Source organism: Eimeria acervulina, genomic scaffold (genome assembly GCF_000499425.1).
Source record: "Eimeria acervulina Houghton genomic scaffold, Eah_scaff367, whole genome shotgun sequence".
NCBI lineage: Eukaryota > Apicomplexa > Conoidasida > Eucoccidiorida > Eimeriidae > Eimeria > Eimeria acervulina.
In genome coordinates, this window is record NW_013549855.1 from 8,635 (window position 1) to 32,288 (window position 23,654).

The following is a 23,654-nucleotide window of genomic DNA, read 5'->3' on the forward strand; positions in this document are numbered from 1 at the left end:
GCTGCTGCAGGTCCCTGCCAGTTACCACTGAACGTAATGGAGGATGTGCAGCGCGAACTCGTCGATATCAATAACTGGGGAATCAGCGTCCTTGAAATGGTGTGCTGCTGCTGCTGCTGCTGCTGCTGCAACTGCTGCTGCTGCTGCTGCTGCTGCTGCTGCTACTGCTACTACTACTGCTGCTACTACTACTTCTGCTACTGTTACTGCTGCTGTTGCAATTTTTATTACTTCTGCTTCTGCTCCTGCTGATTCTGCTATTATTATTATTATTATTATTATTATTATTATTATTATTATCACTGCTGCTGCTACTACTACTCCTACTACTACTACTACTACTGCTGCTGCTGCTGCTGCTGCAGAGCCACCGGGGGTCTCACTTCAAGAAGGTGTTGGCTGAAGCAAGCGAAGAAGCGACTCGTCTTTTGGAGGTTCCGCCTTCGCATGCTTTGCTGTTTATGTCTGGAGGAGCAACAGCGCAGTTTGCTGCAGAGGCTCTCAACTTATTAACCCCAGAAACCCCAAATGCAGACTACGCTATCACAGGGTAAACCCTAAACCCTAAACCCTAAACCCTAAATCCTATACCCTCCTCCACTTCCGGTTCTAGCGCATGCCGACGATCTAGGGTTTAGGGTTTAGGGTTTAGGGTTTAGGGTTTCCGTTTTAGGATTTTAGGGCTGAGGAGATAGGATTCAAGGTTTTGACTCTAGACCGCAGGCTTTAGGGTTTAGGGTTTAGGGTTTAGGGTTTATGGTTTAGAGTTTAGGGTTTAGGGTTTAGGGTTTAGGGTTTAGGGTTTGCGAGCAGGTACTGGAGTAAGTACGCTATGAAAGAAGGCCAAATGTTTGGACAGATGAAAGCAGTGACCGACTCCTCTTCAAACAATTTCTGCAAAATCGAACCCGTTGAACTCTGGGATATCAGCAAAAAAGTAACGCTGAGGGTTTAGGGTTTAGGGTTTAGGGTTTAGGGTTTAGGGTTTAGGGTTTGGGGTTTAGGGTTTAGGGGTTAGGGTTTAGAGTTTAGCGGGTGGCGTTAGAGGTTAGGGTTTAGGCGGTGTGGTTAGGGGTTAGGGGCCAGGGTTTGGGGTTAGGGTTTAAAGGTTAGGGGTTTGGGTTTAGGCTTTAGGGGTTAGGGGTTTGGGTTTAGGGTTTAGGGTTTAGGGTTTGGGGTTTAGGGTTTAGGGTGTGTGTTTGGAGTCACAGCTGAACGGCGGTTGGGAGCAACGCTGAAACCCTAAACCCTAAACCCTAAACCCTAAACTGTTTTGTTATCTGTATATAAAAGTGCATTGACAGCAAAATAAGCGCAGCAAGCTGAGTACAACAAAGAAGAGTTAAATGGAAATAACAAACTAACGAGCAGAAAAACAAAGAAAACATGACAAACAATATATTTGTTATATGTATATATATATATATAAACAATATATTTGTTATATATATATATATATATAACAAATATATTATTTGTCATGTTTTATTTGTTTTTCTATGTATATATATATATACATACATAAATATATAAATATATAAATATATAAATATATATATATATACAGAACAACACCAATAATATTTTAAAGTTTTGTTTATGCAGGCAGCGTACATTCACTACTGCGACAACGAGACAATTCACGGCGTCGAATATCCCTATGCGCCTTCTTTCGCTGAACTGTCGCCTAAAACTGCGGTTGTCGTTGACTGCGCGTCGAACATCGCAACAAAACCCATCGACTGGGGACTTGTAGACCTCGCCTATGGTTTGCCTTACTATATATATAATATATATAATATATAATATATATATATATATGTGAATATATATAAATATATATATATATATGTATTTATATTTATTTGTTTATTTGTTTGTTTATTTGTTTGTTTATTTGTGTATGGATAATACTAGTCTATTAAGTAAGTATGCATATGCATATATATATATATATATGTATATATATATAATATATATATGTATATATATATATGTATATTATATATATATTATATATATATCCGATATAATATGACAATATATTGCTTAAGTGCAATGGACATCATAATATAATATAATGTTTTGCTGTGCTGCTCGCGAGTGTGCTGCTGCTGTTGATGCTGCTGCTATCGTTGATGCTTCTGCTGGTGAACGGCATTGAGGTAACCGCCTTTGCATTCATTAACAGCAGCAGCAGCAGCAGCAGCAGCAGCAGAGGGGTCTTCTGTTGTGTGGGGTGTCTGCTCAGCTGGAGCGCAGAAAAACATCGGCATAGCCGGCGTCACCATAGTGGTTGTGAATCGAAGCATATTGAGTGAGGGCTTAGGGTTTAGGGTTTAGGGTTTAGGGTTTAGGGTTTAGGGTTTAGGGTTTAGGGTTTAGGCGCGTCGGGGTGTACACACAGGTAGCGTTCAACTGAGGCAGCAACCACGCACCCCTCCAGCAGCAAGTTGGCTAGCAGCTAGTTAGCTAGCTAGCTAGATAGCTAGCCAGCTAGTAAGCTAGCTACCTGGCTAGCTAGATAGCTAGATAGCTGAGCAGTTGGCTAGTTCAGTGGCTAGCTGACTAAGCAGGTAGCTAGCTAGCTAGACAGCTAGCTATAGAAGTTGAGTCAGCCAGCCTGCTGAGCATCCATCTGTTTCGGTAGTTGGTGGCTAGCTAGCTAGGCTAGCTAGCTAGCCAACTAGCCAGCTAGCTAGCCAACTCTTCAGCTAGCTAGCCATCTATTCAGCTAGCTAGCCAGCTCTTCAGCTAGTCATCTAGCTAGCCAATTAGCCAGCTAGGAACCCAACTAGCCAGCTAGCTATAAAGCTATCCAGGTACCCATCTACCTATCCAGTCAACTAGCTAGCTAGCTAGCTAGCTAGCCAGATAAGCAGATGGATAGGTAGCAAAGGATTAATGTGCATTTATATACGCTTGATGCATGCTTGCAGAGGAGAGCCCTTGGCTTGCATGCCCTTCGGTGTTGAACTACTCGAAGACTTTGGCGGCGTCGAGCTGCTTAAATACTCCACCCGCATTTAATATATTTGTTGCTGGTAAAGTGATGCAGCACTTAAGAAGAGAGGGCGATTTAAACTACTGGGATACGCAGTGCTGCACTAAGAGCCTTGCGGTGTATAGGCAGTGCGATAATAGTAATGGTTTCTATAATGCACCCGTCGAAGAAACGTTCCGCTCGAGGGTCTCTGTACGCTTTCTTATCACCAAACATTTGCATGAAATTCAACAAGAATATGATGATGCATGCGCATGCACCAGCAGCAGCAGCAGCAGCAGCAGCAGCAGCAGCAGCAGCAGCAAAAGGAATGACGAAGAAACACGAAAAGAATCCAAAGCAAAACACCAGCACAATGAAGTCGCCGCTCATCAACAACAAAAAATAAAGGAGGCCTTACAAGAAGCAAAAGACAAAGACAAACAACTCACAGACATCTTCTTGGAAAAAGCAGAAAAAAATAATATGATATGCCTTGTAAACCCTAAACCCTAAACCCTAAACCCTAAACCCTAAACCCTAAACCCTAATCCCCAGACCCTAAGCCCTAAACCCTAAACCCTAAACCCTAAACGCTAAACCCTAAACCCTAAACCATAGAACACAGGGAAGTGGCGCGATTCACATAGAAAACAACAATAAGCCCTAAACCCTTAACCTTAACAACATTGTCTGCCCAGTACAGCAAAGATAAACCCTAAACCCTAAATCCTAAACCCTAGACCTTAAACTGTAAGCATCCTTCCTATCTACGCTAAACGCTAAGCCTAAAACCCTAACTAGACTCCTCCCCCTAAACCCTAAACCCTAAACCCTAATTTGCGTTTCTGTACAGAACGGGCATCGCTCTCTCGGCGGCTTGCGAGCCTCTTTGTACTGTGGGGTGACTATGGAGCATGTGGAGCATTTGCTGCACTTCATGCAGGTAAAACCCTAAACCCTAAACCCTAAACCCTAAACCCTAGACAGGCTTTGCCCAAAGAGGCGAGCAGATATATTGCGGCAGACGCGCCAACATGAATGTAAGAGGGTTTATAATGATTTAGGGTTGAGGGTTTTGGGTTGGTGTTCAGGAGTTCCAAGAAGAATACGACGTCAATTGATTGAGGTGTATGTACACCGCAGCTGCAGCAGCAGCAGCAGCTGCAGCAGCAGCAGCTGCTGCTGCTGCTTACCAACCCTAACTGCATGAATTCATGCAACGCCACCCTATAACCCTAAAACGAAGAACAAAAACTCCCTCTAAAATGCGTCTGTTTGTCGGCAAACCTGGCATCGGGCTGCGGTGTACATACACCTCAATACTTGCTGCAGTGTACACATACACCTGAGCAGCTGTCGGGGTGTACGTACACCCGAAATGGGGTGCACAAGTCCGTACACCTGAAAAGGCAGATGTTCCTCAACCAACTCTTGCTGCAGCAGCTGCTGTTCATGCTGCTGCTGCTACCGCTGCCGTTGTTGTTGCTGCAGCTGCTGCTGCTGCTGCTGCTGCTGCCAGGAAAGATGAAGAAACGAAGTGGAGAGCTGTAGCTGCTTCTCCTTAACGGCACCCTAAAGAGAAAAATCGTCTCCTCTGCGCAGCAGCTGCTCTTTCTGCTTCCTTCTGCTGCTGCTGCTTCCTTCTGTTGCTGCTGCTGTTGCTGCTGCTGTTGCTGCTGCTGCTGTTCCATGTGTCTGCGGCACCCGCACCCGCAGCACCCACTAGTTATGTGGGATTTTGCTGCAGCAGCTTCCTTCACCTGGCCTGCGTCTTTCTCAGCTTTGCTGCTCCTGCAGCAGCAGCAGCTGCTGTTGCAGCTGCTGCTGCTGGGCAGGGTAAGTGTATGGGTTGCATCAGAGCGGCTTTCCCGCTGCTACTGCTGCCATTTCTGCTGCAGCAGCAGCTGCTGCTGCCGCTTCTTCTTGTGTTGCTGCTACGGTTTGGTAGTCATTGCGCTGCCCTCTCGCTGGAGGTGTATGCTCAGCAGCAGAAACAATATCTTGTAAGAACGGCGAGTCTGAAGACCCGCGTTTGAGCTGCCGCAGCTGTCCCTCCATCGCCCCCTGCACTGACAATGCCAGCAGCAGCAGCTCAGGGTTGTCCTGCAAGTCTTTTGCTAGCTGCTTCATTGTGTTTGCGGTTGTCGCAGCAACAGCTGCTCCTATTTGCTGTTCTGGTGTGGGTTCGTTCTGTTCGTCTTCATCATCTTCCTCTCCCTGCTGCTGCTGCTGCTGCTGCTGCTGCTCCTGCTGCTGCTCCTGCTGGTCCTGTACCAGCTTCTGCGCAAGCATATCTATAGACTGAGGTGTGATGAGGGGGCTGCTGCTGCTCTGCTCTGCATCAAATATCTGCTCTGCGATTGCTTCAGCCATTTGCTGCTGCTGCTGTTCACTGAGGCTTGCTGCTGCTGAGACTAGCTGAATCGCCTGCTGCAGCATATCTTTATCTGCAGCAGCAACAGCAGCAGCAGCCTCACTTCCGGGTGGAGCGAAATGCTGCAGCAGCTGGACCAGCAAATCCGGATCCAATTCTGCTGTTTGCTGCTGCTGCTGCCCCGGCTGTATAGGCAGCTGCAGCAGCTTCTTTGATAGTTTCCACGCATTGTATATCTCTCTGGCCATTAGCAAGAACCCCACAATAGACAAAACGCTGCTGCTAATAAACGCAGCCTTTAATACTTGCTGCAGCACAGCAGGTAAACCTACCAAGAGACCAACCAGCAGCAGCAAACCTGAAACAAGAGCAGCAGCAAGCCCTGCTGCTGCACGCCTCCTGCCCCGAGAGAAGAATCCCGGGTTCAGCAGCAAATCCATCTGCTGCTGCTGCTGCTGCTTCCATCTAGAGACACTATCAACAAATATCTCCCCAACGCCAGATAGCAGCAAAACAAGAGATATCAGAGCACCAACACCTGTCTTTCCTAGGCCTTTGACTTTGTTCTTATCAGCAGCAGCAGCAGCACCTTCGCCTCCCTCTGCAGGAGGTGCTTCGGCCCCCTCCTCCCCTTGCTGCTGCTCATGCTGTTGCTGCTGATCGTTCCCCCGCTGCATCAGATAAATTATAAAAGCCAGCGAAAACCCCACAGCACCCAACAGAGCTGTACGTACACCGCGTCGCCGCCAACCCGATTTAGGAGAGGCCTCAGGAAACAAGCTAAATATTAAACTCTGAGGAAATGCATCAGCAGCAGCAGAGCCGCCTCCCTGTCTCTCTAACTCCACTGAAAGCGGTTCATCCATTGCTGGAGCAGCAGCAGCAGCTGCTGCTGCTGCTTCTGCTGCTGCTGCTGCTGCTGCTGCGGGTCGGGATCCCAATGCTGCTGCTTCTGGTGCTGCTGGCGGCTCTGCCAAGGCAACACCCACCTCGTACATGTCGTCTTCTGCTGCTGCTGCTGCTGCTGCTGCTGATCCTGCAGCAGCAGGCACAGTGCCCAACTCATGCGAGACGGTGAGAAACAGCAGCAACACCGCCGCCATCAGGCAGCGGATGCAGAGGAAACGAATAGCCATTGTGGCTCCTGGTGTTGTTGCTGCTGCTGCTGCTGCAGGTCGAGAGAAAGCAAATAATAAAGTTGTTGGATTCTTCCCTCTCAGCTTCGATGTCACGTCTGCCTACCGAGCGATCTGGTGTACGTACACCTGGAGAAAAGGAGGCGTTCTGCTGCTTGTTGCAGCTCCTACAGGAGAATTGACTCTAACTGCAATGATAAAAAGCAGAAGAAGCAACAGAAGCTAAGAAGAGAAAAAAGAAGGAAACGCCCAGTAGCAGCAGCAGCAGCAGCTGCTGCTGCTGCTGCTGTTGCTGCTGTTCGAGCTGAGCGCCGCACGGACGCGCCTCGGTTTGCTGCTGCAGAGAGCACAAAAAGATGAAAATATTAAAAACAAACCTACTTCAATTAGAACAACAGACTTTAATGTTTATTTACAGCAACAACCTCCCCGAAACTGTAGCAACACCAGCCCCGCGGGACGACGCAGCAGCAGCAGTAGCAGCAGCAGCAGCATCGCTCGCGCTTCTAGGCGCCGCACCGGGCTTTCTTTAGTTTTCTTTGTTATATTCAATGAATTGTTTGTTAGTTATTTAATTAAATTAATTTATTATCATTACTATTATCGTTGTCATTGATATTATTAATATTATTATTATTACTTCTTTGTTTATAAACGCCTTCCGCTCTTAATGCAGCGTTTTTCTGTCGGTTGTTCGTTGTATTGCACAACGAACGCAAAAGTATATCAATATTAAAGTTTTATTTTTAAAGGTTATACATAATGCATATAACAGAGAGTAAATATAATTAAAGGGCTTATGGACGGGACATAATATTATATATTATATATATTATGTATACTATACATATACAACATATATATATATATATATATATATACATATAAATATTGTTTATGCATCTAACATATTCACTCATACACCTTTCTGCTTTATTTACTTATTTACTTCATACACCGTTCTACTTTATTTACTTATTTACTTCAACAGAAAAACGTTTACTAATGGCTGCTGCCCTTGCTTCTGCTGCTGCTGCTACTGCTGCCCTTGCTTCTGCTGCTGTTGCTGCTGCTGCCTATGCTGTTCTGGGCACCTCCATCAGCAGGTGCCCCATACTGCTCCTGCTGTTGTTGTAGCAGCAGCTGCTGCTGTTGTAGCAGCAGCTGCTGCTGTTGCTGCAGCAGCTGCTGCCGCTGTTGCTGTTAATGCATCAACAACCAAGCGAACAAAGAGTAAGAAAAAGGGGGTTTAAAAGAGCAGTACTGCAGTTGGAGAGGCAGAGAGGAGACAGAGAAATGCAGCAGCTAGCTAGCTAGCTAGCCAGCTAGCTGACTACCCCTGGCTCGTGGTGAAGCAAAAGCAGGAACACACACCTTCCTCAGCAGCAATAAACATCAGATGCATGCAGATAGACTGAAAAGTACACAAAAAGAAATCAACTCGCACCCCCCTTGCTGTAGCTGCCGCTGCTGCGCGCATTTGCTGCTGCAGACAGCAAAAGACGCAAGAAACAGAGAATGGAAGGGCTCCTTTAAACCCTCAGAAGTTTGTCTCCCTATACACCCCACGAACTCCGTTATGGGAGCTGCCTATACACCCCGCGCGAGGAGCGTCGGGTGTATAGGCAGCTCTACTCGGGCTTGCTGCTTGCTGCTTGTTGCTGCAGTTTGTTGCTTCTCCCCGTTCGCTTTGTTAGAGGCAGCAGAACTCACCCCACAAACAAATGCACAAAGAGACAGACACCTCAGGAGGCAAAACAAACGAAACCCTCCTCCGCTCAACATCAGCAAAACTGCAAACACAAATTACTATAAAGAGCTGCCGGGCGTACAGAGACACAACAGCAACTCCAACTAACGCTCCCTCAGGTGTATGTACACCCCATATACTCAGGTGTATGTACACCTCAAACGCTGAGCTGTATGTACACCCCATATACTCGGGTGTATGTACACCTCATACACTCAAGTGTACGTACATCTCATACGTTGGGGTGCATGCACACCCCACAAACTCAGGTGTATGTACACTTCATACGCTGAGGTGGATGTACACCCCACAAACTCAGGTGTATGTACACTTCACAACACTCGGGTGTACGTACACCTTAAACGCCGACGTGGATGTACACTCCATATACTCACTCAGGTGCATGCACACCTCATACAAGGAGGTGTACGTACACTGCACATACAAAGAGGTGTATGTACACCTGATATAGAGAGGTGTTATGTACACCGCAGATCCACAGGTATATGTGTGCATACACTGCACAACACACAGAGTTGAGCATACATCTCGCAAACAGAGGTGAATGTACACCGCACGTACAGAGGTGAATGTACACCGCAGACGCCGGCCCCAGCGGCTCCCTTGCTGAGGTGTACATACACCCCAAGGAGGCGCGGAGTACTCCCCACACAACTCTGCGTCCATCAGCAAACGAAGGAAAACAAACTCTAACCCCCAACCTCAATGTAAGCCAACACCTCAACAAACACGCCGCACCCAGCAGCTGCAGCTGCAGCAAATGCTGCAGCAGCAGCTGCTGCTGCTGCTGTTGCTGTTCCTGCAGCACGCCAGCGGTTGTTGCTGCGGGTTGCTACAGCAACAGCAGCAGGAGTAGCTGCAGCATCATTAGGCGGTATTTGTTTTAAGTGGGGTGTATGCGTCTGTTTAGGGTAAAGGGGTGGTGCTTGCAGGCGTTTGCATGCAATACTTGTTGCTGCTGCAGCTGTGCTGCTGCAGCTGTCCCTGTCTCTGCAAGAAGTTGTTTGCTGCTATGTCTCCTCTTCTGGTGTATCTCCACCTTGGTGGGGTGTGGGGCTGTAGAAAGGCCAGCTGTCTCTGTCTGGCTGTCCTAGCAGCAAACCCCAGCCCTCAGGAGAGACTTCTGCTGCTGTGTCTGCTGCTGCTAATGCTGCTGTGTCTGCTGCTGCTCCTCTTTCTTGGGCGCCTCGCCCTGTCTCTGCCGCTCTTTCTGCTGCAGTTTCTGCTGCAGTTTCTGCTGCTGTCTCTGCTGCACTTGTGTCTCCCAGTGTCTCTGTAGGGGCCCCACGAAATATCCTCCCCAGTCGTATCATATACGATTGCTGCTCTTTGGCGTTTAAAGGCAACACATCTTCAGGTGTAGAGACACCGGAGACACTCTCCCAGTCAATCTCCCCCTCCTTTGCCTCCATACCCTTGCGCTCAACCTGCTGCTGCTGCTGCTGCTCGTGTTCTGCAGGCACACCCTGCTCCTGCGGCTCCCCTGAGGCATCTGCTGCGCCCTCACCTTCTGCTGCTGCTGCAGTGTCGCCTGCTGCAGCAGCAGCTCCAGAGCTCCCTGGGCTACCTTCTCCAACGGGGTGAAGAAGGTCTGCTGCTGCTGCAGCAGAGTCACCTGCTTCTGCTACTTCATACTCCTCGAAGCCAAACGCCTGATCTCCCTCCTGCTGCAGCAGCTGCTGCTGCTTCTTTGCTGCTCTCCTAGAGATAAACCGCCTTAAAAGCAGCAGAAGACCCACAACTGCCAAGACAGCTGGGAACACCCTAAGCTCCCGCTGCTGCAGCAGCTTCTGTCCCTGGCTTGCTGCAGTTATGCTGCTGCTGCTGCTGCCGCCGCCGCTGCTGCTGCTGCTGCTGCTGGCAAAGACGAGAGCAGCAGCAGCTGCAGCAGCCAGCAGCACCTGAAGAAAACCACTCAATGCCCTGGGGCCTTCTGAAGCTGCGCGCCTCTGACTAAAGGAAATCAGCACTTCCACCAACCCCGACAGAACAAGTGCTGCAGCAGCAGCAGCAACAACACCTGCTAAACCAGCAGCAGCAGGTGTTTGCGAAGGCTCGTCACGCTGCGTTAGCTGCTGCTCGTCTTTGTCTTGACTGCCTTCTTCACTTCTTTGTCTACGCTTCCGTCCAGCTGCAAGAGCAGCAATGAGAACAAGAAGGCCGATACCCGCTGTCTTTACCCCTCGAACCTTTCCTGTAGCAGCAGCAGGAAAGCCGCTGTCAACAGCAGCAGCAGCAGCAGCAGAAAAGCGAGACGGCTCTACATCGATAGGCAAGTCAACATGTGTGTGGGGGAGCGATTCAAGAAAGCCTCCGTCTTCTGCTGCTGGTGGTGATACTGCTGCTTCTGCTGCTGCTGCTTCTGCTGCTGCTGCTTCGGATGCTGCTGCCACAAAAGCCTGCAGCTCTCCTCCTGCATTACCGCCATAAGGAGAGCTCCAGCTAGCTTTTGCCGCCCCCGCAACAAGGGCAAGAGTACAGATAACCCCCGCAGCCTCCCGCATCCTCGGGTCCCGCAGCTAGCTGAACAGCTAGCTCAGCTAGCCACTCAGCTAGCCCAGCTAGCTGGGCAGCTAGCTGCACCCCTTGCAGCAGAAAGCAGCAAACCTGCTGCTGCAGTGCTCTTGCCTTACAGCTTTATATAGACGATGCTAGAGAGGCGGCGCCGCGCCGCTGCAGAGGGAAGAGAGAGAAACCTTCTGAGGTTGGATCAGACTAAGGAAAAATAAACTAAAATAAACATAATTATATATAAGAGAAAATATCGTTTTCCCTCGAAGCCTGAGTGAAGTCTGCACCGGGGCAGCAGCAGGGAGCAGCAGGCGGCTGTAAGACGCAGCAGCAGCAGCAGCAGCAGCAGAGGAGCAACAACCGCTGGAATTGCTTTTTTTTGTGTTTTTTCCTTAAAATAAACTAAATATTAATACAATACATCAACAGAACAATCAACAAATATGAAAGAGGCACAGCGACATTGAAATACTCTGCTCGGGTCTCGGTTTTGCATGCATAGTACGAGACGCCTCGGGGCTTTGTGTAAGGCCTGTACAAGACAGAGCAGAGGTGATGTTGTCTAGTTTTTTCTTTTTTTTGTTCTCATTTTCTTCTTCTCTTATTTAGAGCATTTTGTGAGGCTATCATTACCTTCTCGTTGCTGCGATCTTGGCCGCTGTCTTCTCCATTGTACTTCCCCCGCCCCCTCCTTCTGCAGCTTAATCTATCTGCAGTTTGTACATATACTCCTACCTGCATGCAGGCTGCTTACTAAGGGCGAAGTAAACATATAACAACTGTGTACAGTGCTCGCGCATGCAGCAATGGCGGCTTAGCCGAGGCTGGATGAGGGGTTGCTGTACAGTGAGTGTTTTTTGTGTAACTAGTACGGGTATCTCTCTACCCGAGTGCAGGCTGGCTAATGAGTTCTAATTAACTGATTAAGAACAGTCTACAGTACTATCTCAATTAAAAAAGGCTAGTGGTTTTGCATACACTTGGGGCTATCCTGCAGTATTAGCTGCACCAATACGTGTAGCATCGTATAGCAAGCAGCAACACGTCCTTTGGTGGCTGTTCTGAAGATGCTGAGGTGTATGGACAAAGGTTTAGCTGTTCTTTAGGCCCCCTATGTTTAATCTTTTAACTCTGCTGCAACTCACCTCGAGTGAAGGGCCCTTCTTGTTGTTGTTAGCATCTCTTGTTTATAGAAGATGCGAGCAGCAAACTCAACATGTACGGCAGCCTAGAGGCCTGCTGCACAGCATATAAAGTCCTATTATATTAAAAGATTTTTAAAAAATATTACATAAAAAAGTAATTTAATTGGAAGAGAAAAAGAAATTAACAATTGCTTATAATTGAGGACCCGAATCCGGATGGAGTTTAGCTTAGAAGCAGTTTTCCTTTAAAAACGAGCGTAGCCCTTATTTAAAGTTAAAATAAGGGCTACGCTCGTTTTTAAAATTCGATTATATATTTTTAAAGATATATTCGATGATATCTCTTTTAAAATATATCATCGAATTTTTAGTAAAAAATGCTAAAATTATTGAGAAAAATGTATGTTATATATATTATACCCATAGTAATAGTAGTAGCATACCTTATTTGGAAATAGGGTAAACGCAAGAACATCATATAATACTCTTTTAAAATTTGCATGCACTTATGCGTCTTTGTCTTCCTCTTTTGCAAATCAGTGATGCAGAACATCTTCCGTACGGTGAAGAAATAACAATACTGTGGGTAGCTTCTTCGCTTAAGCAGCTCTTCAGCTGATATGTTGTGCTTGAAGTAATAAAAAGACATGCAAAGGAAAAATAAGGAGATAAGGAACACTATAAGTTCTGCCTTAGAGGCGTTTAGTTATAACCTGACACAGGATAGCTAGTTTTTTTAGTTAGCCGCATAAAATAAGTATCTGGAGCAACTATCCTTCTAGAAGTAATTAATTACTTAAGTAGTAATTAAGTAATTGACAACTCAATCGAAAGTAATTAATTAATTAAGTAATTAGTTACTGTCAAAGTATCAAATTTACCCATAGGGTAAAACCAAACTGTCTAAAGACGGTTTCCTTTTACAGGAAAAAACAACTGATAAATGATGCCTCTGCCTTTGCCGACTGTCTAGAGATGTGATGGGCATCGTTGTAAAGAAGGCTCTGAAGGAGTTTCTTCTTTATCTTGAGTTGTTCAAGATAATCTGTCGATACTGTCGATACTGCATTTGTTTCTCCACCTATTGGCTTCCTCCCCTGAAGAGGGCAGATCACGGTACCCCTCATGGAGAAGAGGGTTTAAAAGAATATATAGAATTTATCATTTGTGCTTCAAAGCAACTTCATTACAATTCATGTGCTCTATAAGCAGCCGAGCTGCCGGAGTGGGTGAGATGCGTTGCTATTGCCTTCTTCTATGAAACATGCAGCGCCACCCACTGAAAAAGACTCTGAAGGTCTAGAGAAGAACTATCTTGAGCGACAACAGAGTCAAAATAATAAAAAGGGAAGAGTTTCTAAAACTCCTCCCATATGCCCGCCAGACATTCCAGGCATCTTCTACATAGCAGCTCAAAGATATGTGAATAATGCGGAGAGTGTTTACCCCGTTTAGTGCTGCACCAAACCTCTAAGTAATCGCTGCTGCAAGGCAATTCCGCATGATATTATAGAAAAGAAAATACTATATGTATGCCGCCGCGTTGTAGACTGCGGATGAACGCTAGCCTGGCCCTCTGTAGCCACCCAGCATTCAAAGAGAAGAGCGCGCACTCACTTGAGATAGAACATGCTACAATGGCTACACACCTCATGCTTTAAAGCGATGAGACTAAAGGTTTGAAGGAACTGCAGGGAATATGGAAGGCAACGAGACTGAGAGGCAGGGAGATATACAATGCAAAACAATACAGTGAGTGTCACTATGACAACAGCACTGAGATGTACGCATAAAAATATATATATATATATATATCGTGATTACCGATACTGCCTACAAACACAGAGCACACAACAACTGAAATCCAGGCGAACACCGAAGAGAAAAAAAGCCTTGAGATGCATACGTCGAATGCACATACCGATATCATGTACAAAGCAAGCGTTCCAGTGAGTTTGTTGTTGCCGTTACGTCTGGTTGGTATTGCGATCTCACTTCCCTTCATTACTTAGAGCAGAGCAAAGCCCATTCTGCTTGCCCCTCACTTGCGTGCTTACTCCCCCCTTCATATGCCATTTATTCATTAAGCGAAAGTTTGAAGCAAAAGAACTTAGCTTCCGTTCCACTTTCGGCTAAGCCCTGGCCAAATACGAATGCCGAACGTCGGCGGTTTCACGCAGGCAGCTTTTCTTTGTGCGTGTCGTGCAGCTTGGCTCAACTGTGCCCATCTCTCCGGGAAGTGGAGATCCTGAATAACTTCCTTAACCACTTCTTCCAGCGGTTTGTTTAAAGGCTCCCTATGCGGAATGCGCTGAACAGTGACTGCTTTCTGCATGTCTGTGCAGTTAGCACACCGATACGCTTCCCTTTAACTTTGCACCCACAGTTTACGTACGGCAGTGTGATTGGTTGAGCACTAAGATAGCAGCTTTACATTGAGTTCACACAGAATTCACAGACGCCATCGTGATAGAAAGGAATCCGAGCAGGGCAGAAGCCGCAAGAAGTGCAACTGTCTTCTGTCTGAAGCTTTACAGCCCGTGTTTGCGGCTATGGATGCACGTCTATCGCTCCACTTGCTCAACGTTTTTGCGGTGCCTCTACGAGGCAGCTAGCCACCAGCGTGGCTACCCAGTTGGAAGGCCTTAAACCCCGCTTCTCCCTGGCTTTGCCACATTAATGCAGCTTTTCAAGTACCGGTATGTTAAGCCATGCTTCATTAAGTGCCTGCTTAAGGCCCCTCCGACGTTTTCTTTGAAAGCCTCGAAGAAGGTTTCGTGGAGTCCAGTTGGGGCGAATATCTGAGTCGTTCACTAAAACTTTCATTACAGAAAACGGCCAGTCAAAATGGTACTGAGCTGGCCGGTCGATATGCAGGCGCATTTTGCATCCCATAGGCAAATGCGTCAAAGTGGTTTCCACCGACTACACGGTGTTGGTCTGCACAGGCGTTGAGGCACGAATACAACGTAGAATTGGCTGCTTTGCAACTTAGCTACGGTGTTGCTGATCTCAAGCTATTCAGTAATTGATGGTGAGATTCAATGGTATAGCAATTATTGCTGTGTGCACGTCATTTTCTGAGACGAAAAGGTAAAACAACGAGAATAAAGTTAGCACGCAAGTGTTGACATTTGTTGCAGTTCCCTGGAACAAGATATCACCAAGTGTTTTTTGTCTACTGTATCACCACTTGGCGTGTGTTGAAGAGCAAAATGCCCTCTTCTTGGCTGTTCCCGGGCTGCTTAAGCTTGACATCAAAACAACACACAAACAGAGCCTCAGAGCTCTTCGCATCAGCACGACGCGACTGCAATTCTTCCAGCGCCTGCCATTCCCAGGGAGGAGCAGCGGGGGAAGCATCGAAAGAAAGAAATAAGCATGTGTTTGTAGGTTCCCCCAAAGCGAGTGGCTCCTTGCACACATGCAAGAGCAGCGGTCTCCGCTTTTCACGCAGGGGGGATACTAGGTACTATATTTCAACCCAATATCCTTTGTAGTCTAAACATCAAACACTTCAAAAGAGCCTCATACCAGAACTAATCCAGAACTAATGATTTTTTCACTACATCTTGATACACTACCTTTTGTAATTTAACAGAACACAAACATCTAGAGCAGCTCATACTTCCGTCGGCGCAATCGCAAACATTCAAGAATGATGGCTCTTTTTCTAATATATTTTGCTCTACCGTCTTCCGTAGCAGTGCAGACATAGAGCAATTGATGCGCATGGTACCAACCACAAGCAATTGTCATTATAGCAAGCTCAGCCTAGGAAACAGGGAGCAAACCATCTCGTGTAAAGAAGATCAATGCGATCATCCAGAATCTGGAAGGCAACAGCCACATACTCCTAGCGGGTGAAGTCTCCCATTACCTTTTTGCCTTTTGAGCACCTTCTTCATGCGATGAGTGCCCCTAGTTAATTTCTCCATGTTCCCCTCCCCCGCCTGTAGAGTTTCGTTTCAGTTTGGAGACGAACAAAACCCATGCATGAGAGCCCCCCAAAGATATGCTTTCCACTCCCCCAACCTGCTGCAAATGCGTGCCCTCCTTCACACGTCGATTAACAAGAAAACTGGCCGAACCCCCCTCAGATGGGGGCTTCGAGGGTGGACAGATTACTATACTTGGTACGGGCTGTAGCGGATTTAGCTGCTGCACCACTTCTGCAGCATTAGCGGCGAGAGTCGCTACTACAGTCGGCCCCCGTCTAGGGTAAATGTGCTCGGTTCCGCTGTTGATCCGGCGCCCCACCAAAGCGTGCTGCAAGTTCTTCAAATCCTGCATCTATTGCTTCCTGACTTGGCTGACCAGGACCGTTGTTGGGCATAAAATCCTCAAACGACTCGTGGCCTATTTGTGTTTCGCTTTGTCCCCATGCGCTGAGGTCGAGCGCTTCTCCGTAGCTGCCTAGAGGACCCGCCGGGTATGCTGTTTCTGAAAGCGAAGGATATCCCTCCGGACCCCAGTGCGAGGCGCTCCCACGCTGCGAGGCGAATGTCTGCAACGGCGCCGTCAAAGGCGCCGCCACCCCGCCCTCTGCTCCCCCAAAGAGTTTTTCAAGTTGCGCGAATGCGTCATCTATTGTTTCCTGATTTGGCTGGTCGCCTTCTTCACTTGGCGAGGGGCTTGCGTCGGGTGTCTCGTGGCCTATTTGTGTTTCGCTTTGTCCCCATGCGCTGAGGTCGAGCGCTTCTCCGTAGCTGCCTAGAAGAACCGCCGGGTATGCTGTTGCTGAAGGCGAAAGAAATTCCTCCGGTTGAAGGGAAGAAGGGGGCGAAGGCCGCGAGCCCGGTGCCCCTCCCAGAAGAAGCGACAACCATTGCAAAATGGCCTCCCCTACACGTCCTTCCTTGCCTGCAGATGGAGGAAAGCCTTCATCTGCCCATTTGGTCTGCAACGGCCAGGCTCCCGCGGCCCCGAAAGGGGAGGGGAAAGAGTATAAATCTGTATGCCCCTGGTCGGATGAGGGAGAAGGATCCCGAAGCCATGATGAGCCAGAAGAGCTCTCAGCGACATTGGGTGGCAAGGCGAATGCTGCAGGCGAGGCATATGAGACTGCAGAGGGGGGGGAGGCTTTAGGCGGTCTCGTTGAAGACGGCAGAGCAGCAGAAGCGGTGGAAGGCTCTTGAACAGGAGGAACTGGCGCCGAGGCATGAGGCGCAACAGCAGTAGCGGCAGAAGCACCCTCTTCGACGGAACTAGGCGGAGGTCTTGGTAAGGTGTCAGTAGACGGTAAAGGGCTGGATGATCTCCCACCAGACGTGGTACCGCTGGCCTTGAGCATCCACCTGGGTTGCGGTGCAGCTTCTGCTCCAGTGTCATCGGACACTGAAGAGGAGCGTGTACTTCCTGCCGCAGCGGTCGGCAAGCGCTGTGGAGGTGCAGTTGAAGCAGCAGTGGGAGACACTGAGCTGGGGCCAGACGGGGGCTGCAAAGGCCCTTGCTTCCTCTTAGGAGCCGTAGCACAAGCAGTATCAATAGTCTCGCTGTTGGACGCGGAGACGGGTACGGATCCCGTAGCGCTGTCACTCGCTCTTGAGTCTTGGCAAGGAACCCTTAGCACCCCTGGAGGGAGCGGAGCATGGCTTGGGTCCTCCGAAGGAGACACCTTGTCTTCGTCGGAATTCCCGACAGAGGAGGAGACGGTTGGCTGCTGTACCTGGACATCGTCTGGGGGAGTAGCCTCTGTACTCTCTGCGGCACTCGCTCTCAACCCCAGAGGAGTGCCCCGCAGGGCTGCTAATAATTCGCTGTGGCTCTTGAGGCGACATCGGGACAGCCTACTATAAAATGGAGCGTCAAAGGCCCCCTGGCGGTCGCTCTTAATCATATTCCTTAGCCAGCCACTGATGCACATATCCGTAAAAATCTGTTCCCTGCGTTTGTTCGCGGTTTTTTCGATAGCTCTAAGTGCCTCAGAAACGCTAGCGGCTGCAGCGGCCTCAGCAGCTGCAGCGGCCTCAGCGGCCTCAGCAGCTGCGGCAGCCTCAGCAGCTGCAGTGGCTTCAGCTGCTGCAGCAGCTGCAGCGGCTTCAGCTGCTGCAGCGGCCTCAGCAGCTGCAGCGGTTTCAGCAGCTGCAGCGGCTTCAGCAGCTGCAGCAGCTTCAGCGGCTTCAGCAGCTGCAGCGGCTTCAACAGCTGCAGCGGCTTCAGCAGCTGCAACGGCTTCAGCAGCTGCGGCAGCTTCAGCAGCTGCAGCGGCTTCAGCGGCTTCAGCAGCTGCAGTGGCTTCAGCAGCTGCAGCGGCTTCAGCAGCTCTAGCGGCTTCAGCAGCTGCGGCAACAGCATCTTTGTGTAATTGCATACTCTCCTTCAGCCACCCGAACCCTAAAGCGAGTTGTCGACAGAGCTCCTCCTGCAACTCCAACAGAGACATGACCTTCAAGGGCCGATCCATGTCCTCGAGGACCTCTGGACTGGGTTGTACTGCAGTTAGTGTATCAACAGCGGTGTGGAGACAGGATATACGCCTCCGAGATTGGCGGGGAAGCTCATCGTTATTCAAGCTGGCGCGGAGTGGTCCAATTCTGCCAAATATCACAACAAGGTGTTCTTCTACGGCGCCCCTCTCTTCCCCCTGCAACAGGGATAACAAAGCGGAAAACTCCGCCAAGAGCAAACGTAACAAATTGATAAGTAACCTAGCTCTCGCACTATTTTCCACCTTCTTCATCAGCGATGTGTTGGACGTAAAAAGAGACGTAAGTCCCTCGAGATTTTCGACAAGCCGATCCGACAATTTCTGATCAATACTAGCTGCTGCCTGTGGCTCCCCCTGCTGTTCCTGATCAGCAGCAGCAGCAGCAGCTGCAGCCGCAGGGTGGGGTCCCTCCTCCGAATCGCTACAAGGCCCTCCCGGGTCTGCATTCGACGTGCCTTCTGCTCCTGCAAGAAATCTCAGTGCCGCTCTGCTTTTGCTGGAGTTCACCAAATAAACAGCGCAGCGGAGCACAAAGTACGCTGCTGCAACAACAGCAATCACTGCGAGGCTCGCCACATTGATGCTGAACCATCCAGAGACGTCACTCCTTTTCTGTCTGAGGCTTCGCGAAGTAACAGGCAATGCAACCTCTTCAGGCGAGGTCTCCCAAGCACTGTCGTCCCAGCCCAGCAGGAGCAGCGGTGGTGGGCAATCGCCAGGTTCTGCTGCTGTTTCAGCATGCATGGCACCCCGCCAGCTTGAAACAAAGAGATACAGTGGCTGGAGGTTTGAACAGAAAATTGAAGAAATGAGCAGCCAGGGGGGCAAGGAAGGATCAAAGGAAAGAAAACTGCAGTAATGAAGGCGTTCCCGGCGTATATTGGCCCGTATTGGGTCGCCTATAAAAAACGAGATTCCCTAAAGTGCCTGTGACGAACGAACATTTTTCAGTTCTATAGTGCACGTAAAGACACTGAATAACTGTTCGTTCAAGAGTTTAACGCCAATATATAGAAATGGCTTACGGGCGCTGCTACTCTAGCGAGCACCTTGGGGATCGTTATAAAAGACAAACAGAGGAGACAAAAGAAGTATCGCCTGGATCTTATTACCTCACTTAAATAATGTTATAACCAAAAATAATTGTTGTTATTTCCGGCAAACGGACTTTTCGAGCAAGCAACGCGTCCACTGGATCTCGGCGGCCAGGCCCACAGGGTGTCTTCCGCCCCGTAAGCGTAGTGGAGCTGCTACTGCTCCTTCGGTTGCTGCTGCAGTTGTTGCACTGAAATTGTCTTGTTTGATTTAAATCAAGTCATTTAATGTATTTATAAACACGGGGAGAGAACTATTTCCCAGGAAACACGCGGTATTGCAGGGCCCGCTGGCCCCCGCACATTCCTAGGCGAGTACAAAGGCCAGAGCCGGCAGCAAGGCTTGCTCATATTGATACAGCAAGACTTCTTTAACTCTCCTATCTTACTCCTGTTTAGACTTAGTAATGTGTACTGCGTTAGTTGATTGCGTTTGGCTGGGGCAGCGCGCTGCAGGGACTTCCTCAGCCATACCCCCATCTGTCTCGATATCTGCTGAAGCATGCCTGTTGGCATGCTTAACCCGCCTTCCTCTGTCTTCATTTTCGTCACCGTGTGCATCATTTTGCTCAGCTATACAATGTTTCATTTCCCTCTCTCCTCGCTGCCCCTGCTTTCTTCCCTTTTGCCTGCTTCTGAACTTTTTGCGGAAGAGCAGATGCGCAAGCTCGGGGCTGCCCCTCCCATTTGATACGTCGCCGAGCCATGCTAGCTCCAGCTGCAGCTGAAGAAACAGACAGCATTATCATGCACGTTCATCAGGAGCAGCGCTGCCCTCATGCAGCAGGCAGCAACTCGAGTAGCGCCTGCAGCAGCAGCACAACAAAGCAACTGGCGCATCCACTGCAGCAAGAACAGCAGGACCAGTCAGTGAAGCAGAGGCGCCAGCAAGGCCAGCCTCTGGATGAACAGTAGAACAGTAGCTTCAAGACCACCGATTGAAGCTTTAGGAGGAGCAGCAAGTCAAGCAGGAGCAGCACGAGCAGCATGTAGCATGATCCCTTCTGGCTGTGCAGAGGGCTGCTCGTGGATCCGTCTGCTGTCTTCTTTGCCTCTTTAATGCTTGGTTACGCTGGTGCGCCTTTTCAGGCATAACATTGCGTATTGCTTGAAGGGCAGCTACTGCTCTGGGCTCAAGGCGGTTTCTTGCGCTTCCCTCGAAGCCCCCGCAAAGTGCGTAGCTGCACAGAGTTCGTGCTCCCCCCCACACGAAGACTTCCCGTGGGAATACGCCACTTTAAATGCTGTTTTCAGAACGAATACGATCTATAATGACCAAGACAAAGACAGTTTCACTACAAAAGGAGCAGAAGCAGAAGGGGCCGTACCAGTGGCCCCGCATCTGCAAGGCGGAACCCACCCTGAGCCTCGCCACCGAGGTCCAGCCGAATGCTCGGAATGAGAATCCCGTGCGCAGGGGATTAAAACATGTTTACTTAGATATTTGTTAAAATATCTCGGAAGGATTCCTGCAGTGCATTCTTTCGTCGCTTCTGCAGGCCCTACAACAGAGATCCGGAGGCGGGCTAGCGGCACCAGTAGGGCGTTTGTCCCATATTCCGGTTCCTGTGCTGAACACAAGGTTTTTCGCTGTTTTCAGATGCAGTTTAGGAAAAAATTGAGTTTCTTTTTTCAATGGCAATGAAAACGCAGAGGAGCTCGTTTCCCAGAGGCTATGCGATAGACATTTAAAGGGAGGTGACGCAGAGGGGACCCCTCTTCCACAGCGGTTGCTTTCCTTTGTTACTGGCCCTTCTCTGCCCGGTTCTTCCCTGAATTTTTTAAATATCTCCCGTCTCTGTTTTTTGTGTGTAGCTTACGGGGAGCCATGCAGATCGCAGCAGCAGCAGAACCGGGCGCTCGCCAGACGTTGCTGCTGGGTGGCCGCGGCAGTTTCTTGGAAGTTTCCCATAAAGAGGCTGTCTTACCTGTTACTATGAAAAGGCTCCCACAGAGGCGAAATGCGGGCTTTGGGGGGCTTAGCGCCAGTGTGGCGGTGCTCGCAGCAATCTCTGCTGTTGCATCAGCTTACTTAGTACTCCGCTGCGCCAAGTATATGGCGAACGCCAGCAAGAACACGGAAGCATTGAGGTTTCTGGCAGATGCACACGGGAAGACGAATAAAGAACCGCGAGAGCCTTGCAGCGCTCCGGAAGAGGAGCCCCCTGCTTCAGCCGCAGCTGCTGGTGCAGCTGCTGCTGCAGGGGAGGAGGAAGAGGAAGAAAGCCTGGTTAAACAGGAACTCTTGGAACGGGTTTTCCTTCATGCTGTTGAACTGAATCGATTAGTGGATATCAGCGAGCCTGTGGTGCGGCAGCTGAAACCCAATATGGGAGCCCAGTGCATATCAGTGTTTTTGCGTCTGGCGTTGGTGGAGCTTTCTGCAATGTTCGCCTTGTTGGACGAAAATGAGAGGTATCACGTGAATAGAGAAGTACGCAGACTTTACAGTCAAATATGGACACTCCGCAATAGCATAGGAACCATGGGCATTTCCACGTCACGGTATCGGCATATCAAATGTCTCCACGTATTCCTCGGCAGGCTCAAAGAAGTCAAACCAGTTACAGCCGCTCTCGGGGAGAGGCAGAGGCTGCTGATGATCAAACAGCTGCTGCAGCTGCAAGAGATGGCCTTGGAGCAACTTAACACCGGATTATTCTGGCTGAGTGTGTGTGTGAAAGACCCAACGAAGGCGCATGATAACGCCAGGGCTGCTGCTGCAACTGCTCACGGCTGTGCTGTTGCTGCTGAAGGTAGTGCAACTGCTGCAGATGCTCGCGTTGTTGCAGTTGTCAAGTCTATGGAAGTGACGGTGAGCAGACGCAGGGCGCAAGTTCTTGGCGATCCGCTCCTAAGCGGTTGGCTGCGGGAGTTGCACACAGAAAACATTCATTATGGCCTTATTGTTCGTGAAGCTATCCTTAGGCTAACCCGACCAAATAACCAAAGCCATCGCGAACGCGTAAAAGCTTTGCAGGACACTCCGCTGGCACAGGGAGACGAACCCTGGAAGTCCACTGACCTGAACGTTATCAAAGCACAGGAGTCAGCCGCGGCATCCACCGTCGGCGGGCTTCTCATCCCAGGAGATCATGCGTCACCTGGAGGGGAAAGACTTGCTTCTCTGTCTCCGAGGCGATCGAAGGTTTCTTCCCAAGACGCAAGGAGAGGGAATGGCACGGCGGGGGCCACTCCCGTTTCATTGCCTCCCAGCACGTCCACTGCTGCTGTTGCTGCTGCTGCTGAGGGAGGTCAGGAGACTTTTAGAAGACCCAGCTGCCATATGGAGGAGCCTCTCCTTGGTGTGTCTAGTGCGCTTTCACAGGTATCTGCACCTGCCGCTGCAGGCCGTTCTCAAATTGCTACAGTTTCCGCTGCTCTCCGACGGGCTGGTCTCCCTTATGTCAGCACTAACCCTCTGGAAGCCACATGGGTCTCCATGGCTTCTGGCGTCACTTCTGTTGGGAAATCGTCCAACTCCCACCTTTCTCCTGAAGAAATCCCGAGGGCTTCGCAAGGCTCCTTCAGGGCAGCTGCTTCTGCTGCTTCCGCTTTCTCCCCTGAAGCCTTCGCTTTGTCGACGGCAAACGCTGGCACTCAGCGGGTTGCACCTGCCGTTTCATCTGGTGCATTTTGGCCTTCATTAGTAACCTATGGCAAATTGCCTGTAGACCCGCATACCTGGCCACCAGTATCCGCCTCGTCGCCTGCTGGTTCTAAGAGCTCGCCAGGAGCATCAGGGCCCCGTTTTGGGGGTCCTTTGCTACCCCACGAGCGGCCCCATACAGCTCCTGGCCCTTCTACTTCCAGTTTCGGGGCCGCAAAAGCCCCGCTGTCGCAGACCAGAGGGACATACGGAAGCGCTCTTCAAGGGGCAGCGCAATTTGCGTCGGCGTCTTCGGGCGCATCTGCCTCTCAGCGTCTTCCCGCCTCCACCTTAAGGTCGGTGGAATCTCATTCATCTTCAGAAACAAAACCGCCGGGGATTCCTGTAGACATCTACGGCACGCCACTCGATTTCAGGTTATGGGGGCTAGGCGAAGCAGCCCCCTACAGACCCGTTGCGGGCGTCTGGCCCAATGAAGAGCCCGACGAGCCAAGTCAGGAAGCGATTGATGCAGGATTTGAGCAGCTTGCAAGACTCTTCAGTGGGGCACCCGAGCAACATCCGGGCGAAACAATGCACCCCAGATAGCCACCAGCG

General features: G+C 49.6%; 5 protein-coding genes across 5 annotated transcripts; 2 read left to right on the forward strand and 3 right to left on the reverse strand.

Moving 5' to 3' along the window:
- Positions 1 to 36: 36 nt before the first annotated feature.
- Positions 37 to 4,107, forward strand: EAH_00035160 (phosphoserine aminotransferase, putative; the record flags this gene model as incomplete). The annotated part of the gene is made up of 8 exons (XM_013395765.1): positions 37 to 99; positions 366 to 550; positions 814 to 937; positions 1,606 to 1,768; positions 2,252 to 2,317; positions 2,386 to 2,407; positions 3,130 to 3,481; positions 4,078 to 4,107. 8 exons carry the CDS (start codon positions 37 to 39, stop codon positions 4,105 to 4,107), a joined length of 1,005 nt encoding a protein of 334 aa, XP_013251219.1.
- A 733-nt stretch (positions 4,108 to 4,840) lies between these two features.
- On the reverse strand, positions 4,841 to 6,496 carry EAH_00035170 (hypothetical protein, conserved; the record flags this gene model as incomplete). Its single annotated transcript, XM_013395766.1, has 1 exon — positions 4,841 to 6,496. The coding sequence occupies one exon, from the start codon at positions 6,494 to 6,496 to the stop codon at positions 4,841 to 4,843; it is 1,656 nt and encodes a 551-aa protein (XP_013251220.1).
- A 2,781-nt stretch (positions 6,497 to 9,277) lies between these two features.
- On the reverse strand, positions 9,278 to 10,771 carry EAH_00035180 (hypothetical protein, conserved; the record flags this gene model as incomplete). Its single annotated transcript, XM_013395767.1, has 1 exon — positions 9,278 to 10,771. The coding sequence occupies one exon, from the start codon at positions 10,769 to 10,771 to the stop codon at positions 9,278 to 9,280; it is 1,494 nt and encodes a 497-aa protein (XP_013251221.1).
- A 5,368-nt stretch (positions 10,772 to 16,139) lies between these two features.
- Positions 16,140 to 19,097, reverse strand: EAH_00035190 (hypothetical protein; the record flags this gene model as incomplete). The annotated part of the gene is made up of 1 exon (XM_013395768.1): positions 16,140 to 19,097. One exon carries the CDS (start codon positions 19,095 to 19,097, stop codon positions 16,140 to 16,142), a length of 2,958 nt encoding a protein of 985 aa, XP_013251222.1.
- Positions 19,098 to 21,275: 2,178 nt separating this feature from the next.
- Positions 21,276 to 23,645, forward strand: EAH_00035200 (hypothetical protein, conserved; the record flags this gene model as incomplete). The annotated part of the gene is made up of 1 exon (XM_013395769.1): positions 21,276 to 23,645. The coding sequence occupies one exon, from the start codon at positions 21,276 to 21,278 to the stop codon at positions 23,643 to 23,645; it is 2,370 nt and encodes a 789-aa protein (XP_013251223.1).
- Between the last annotated feature and the right edge of the window lie 9 nt (positions 23,646 to 23,654).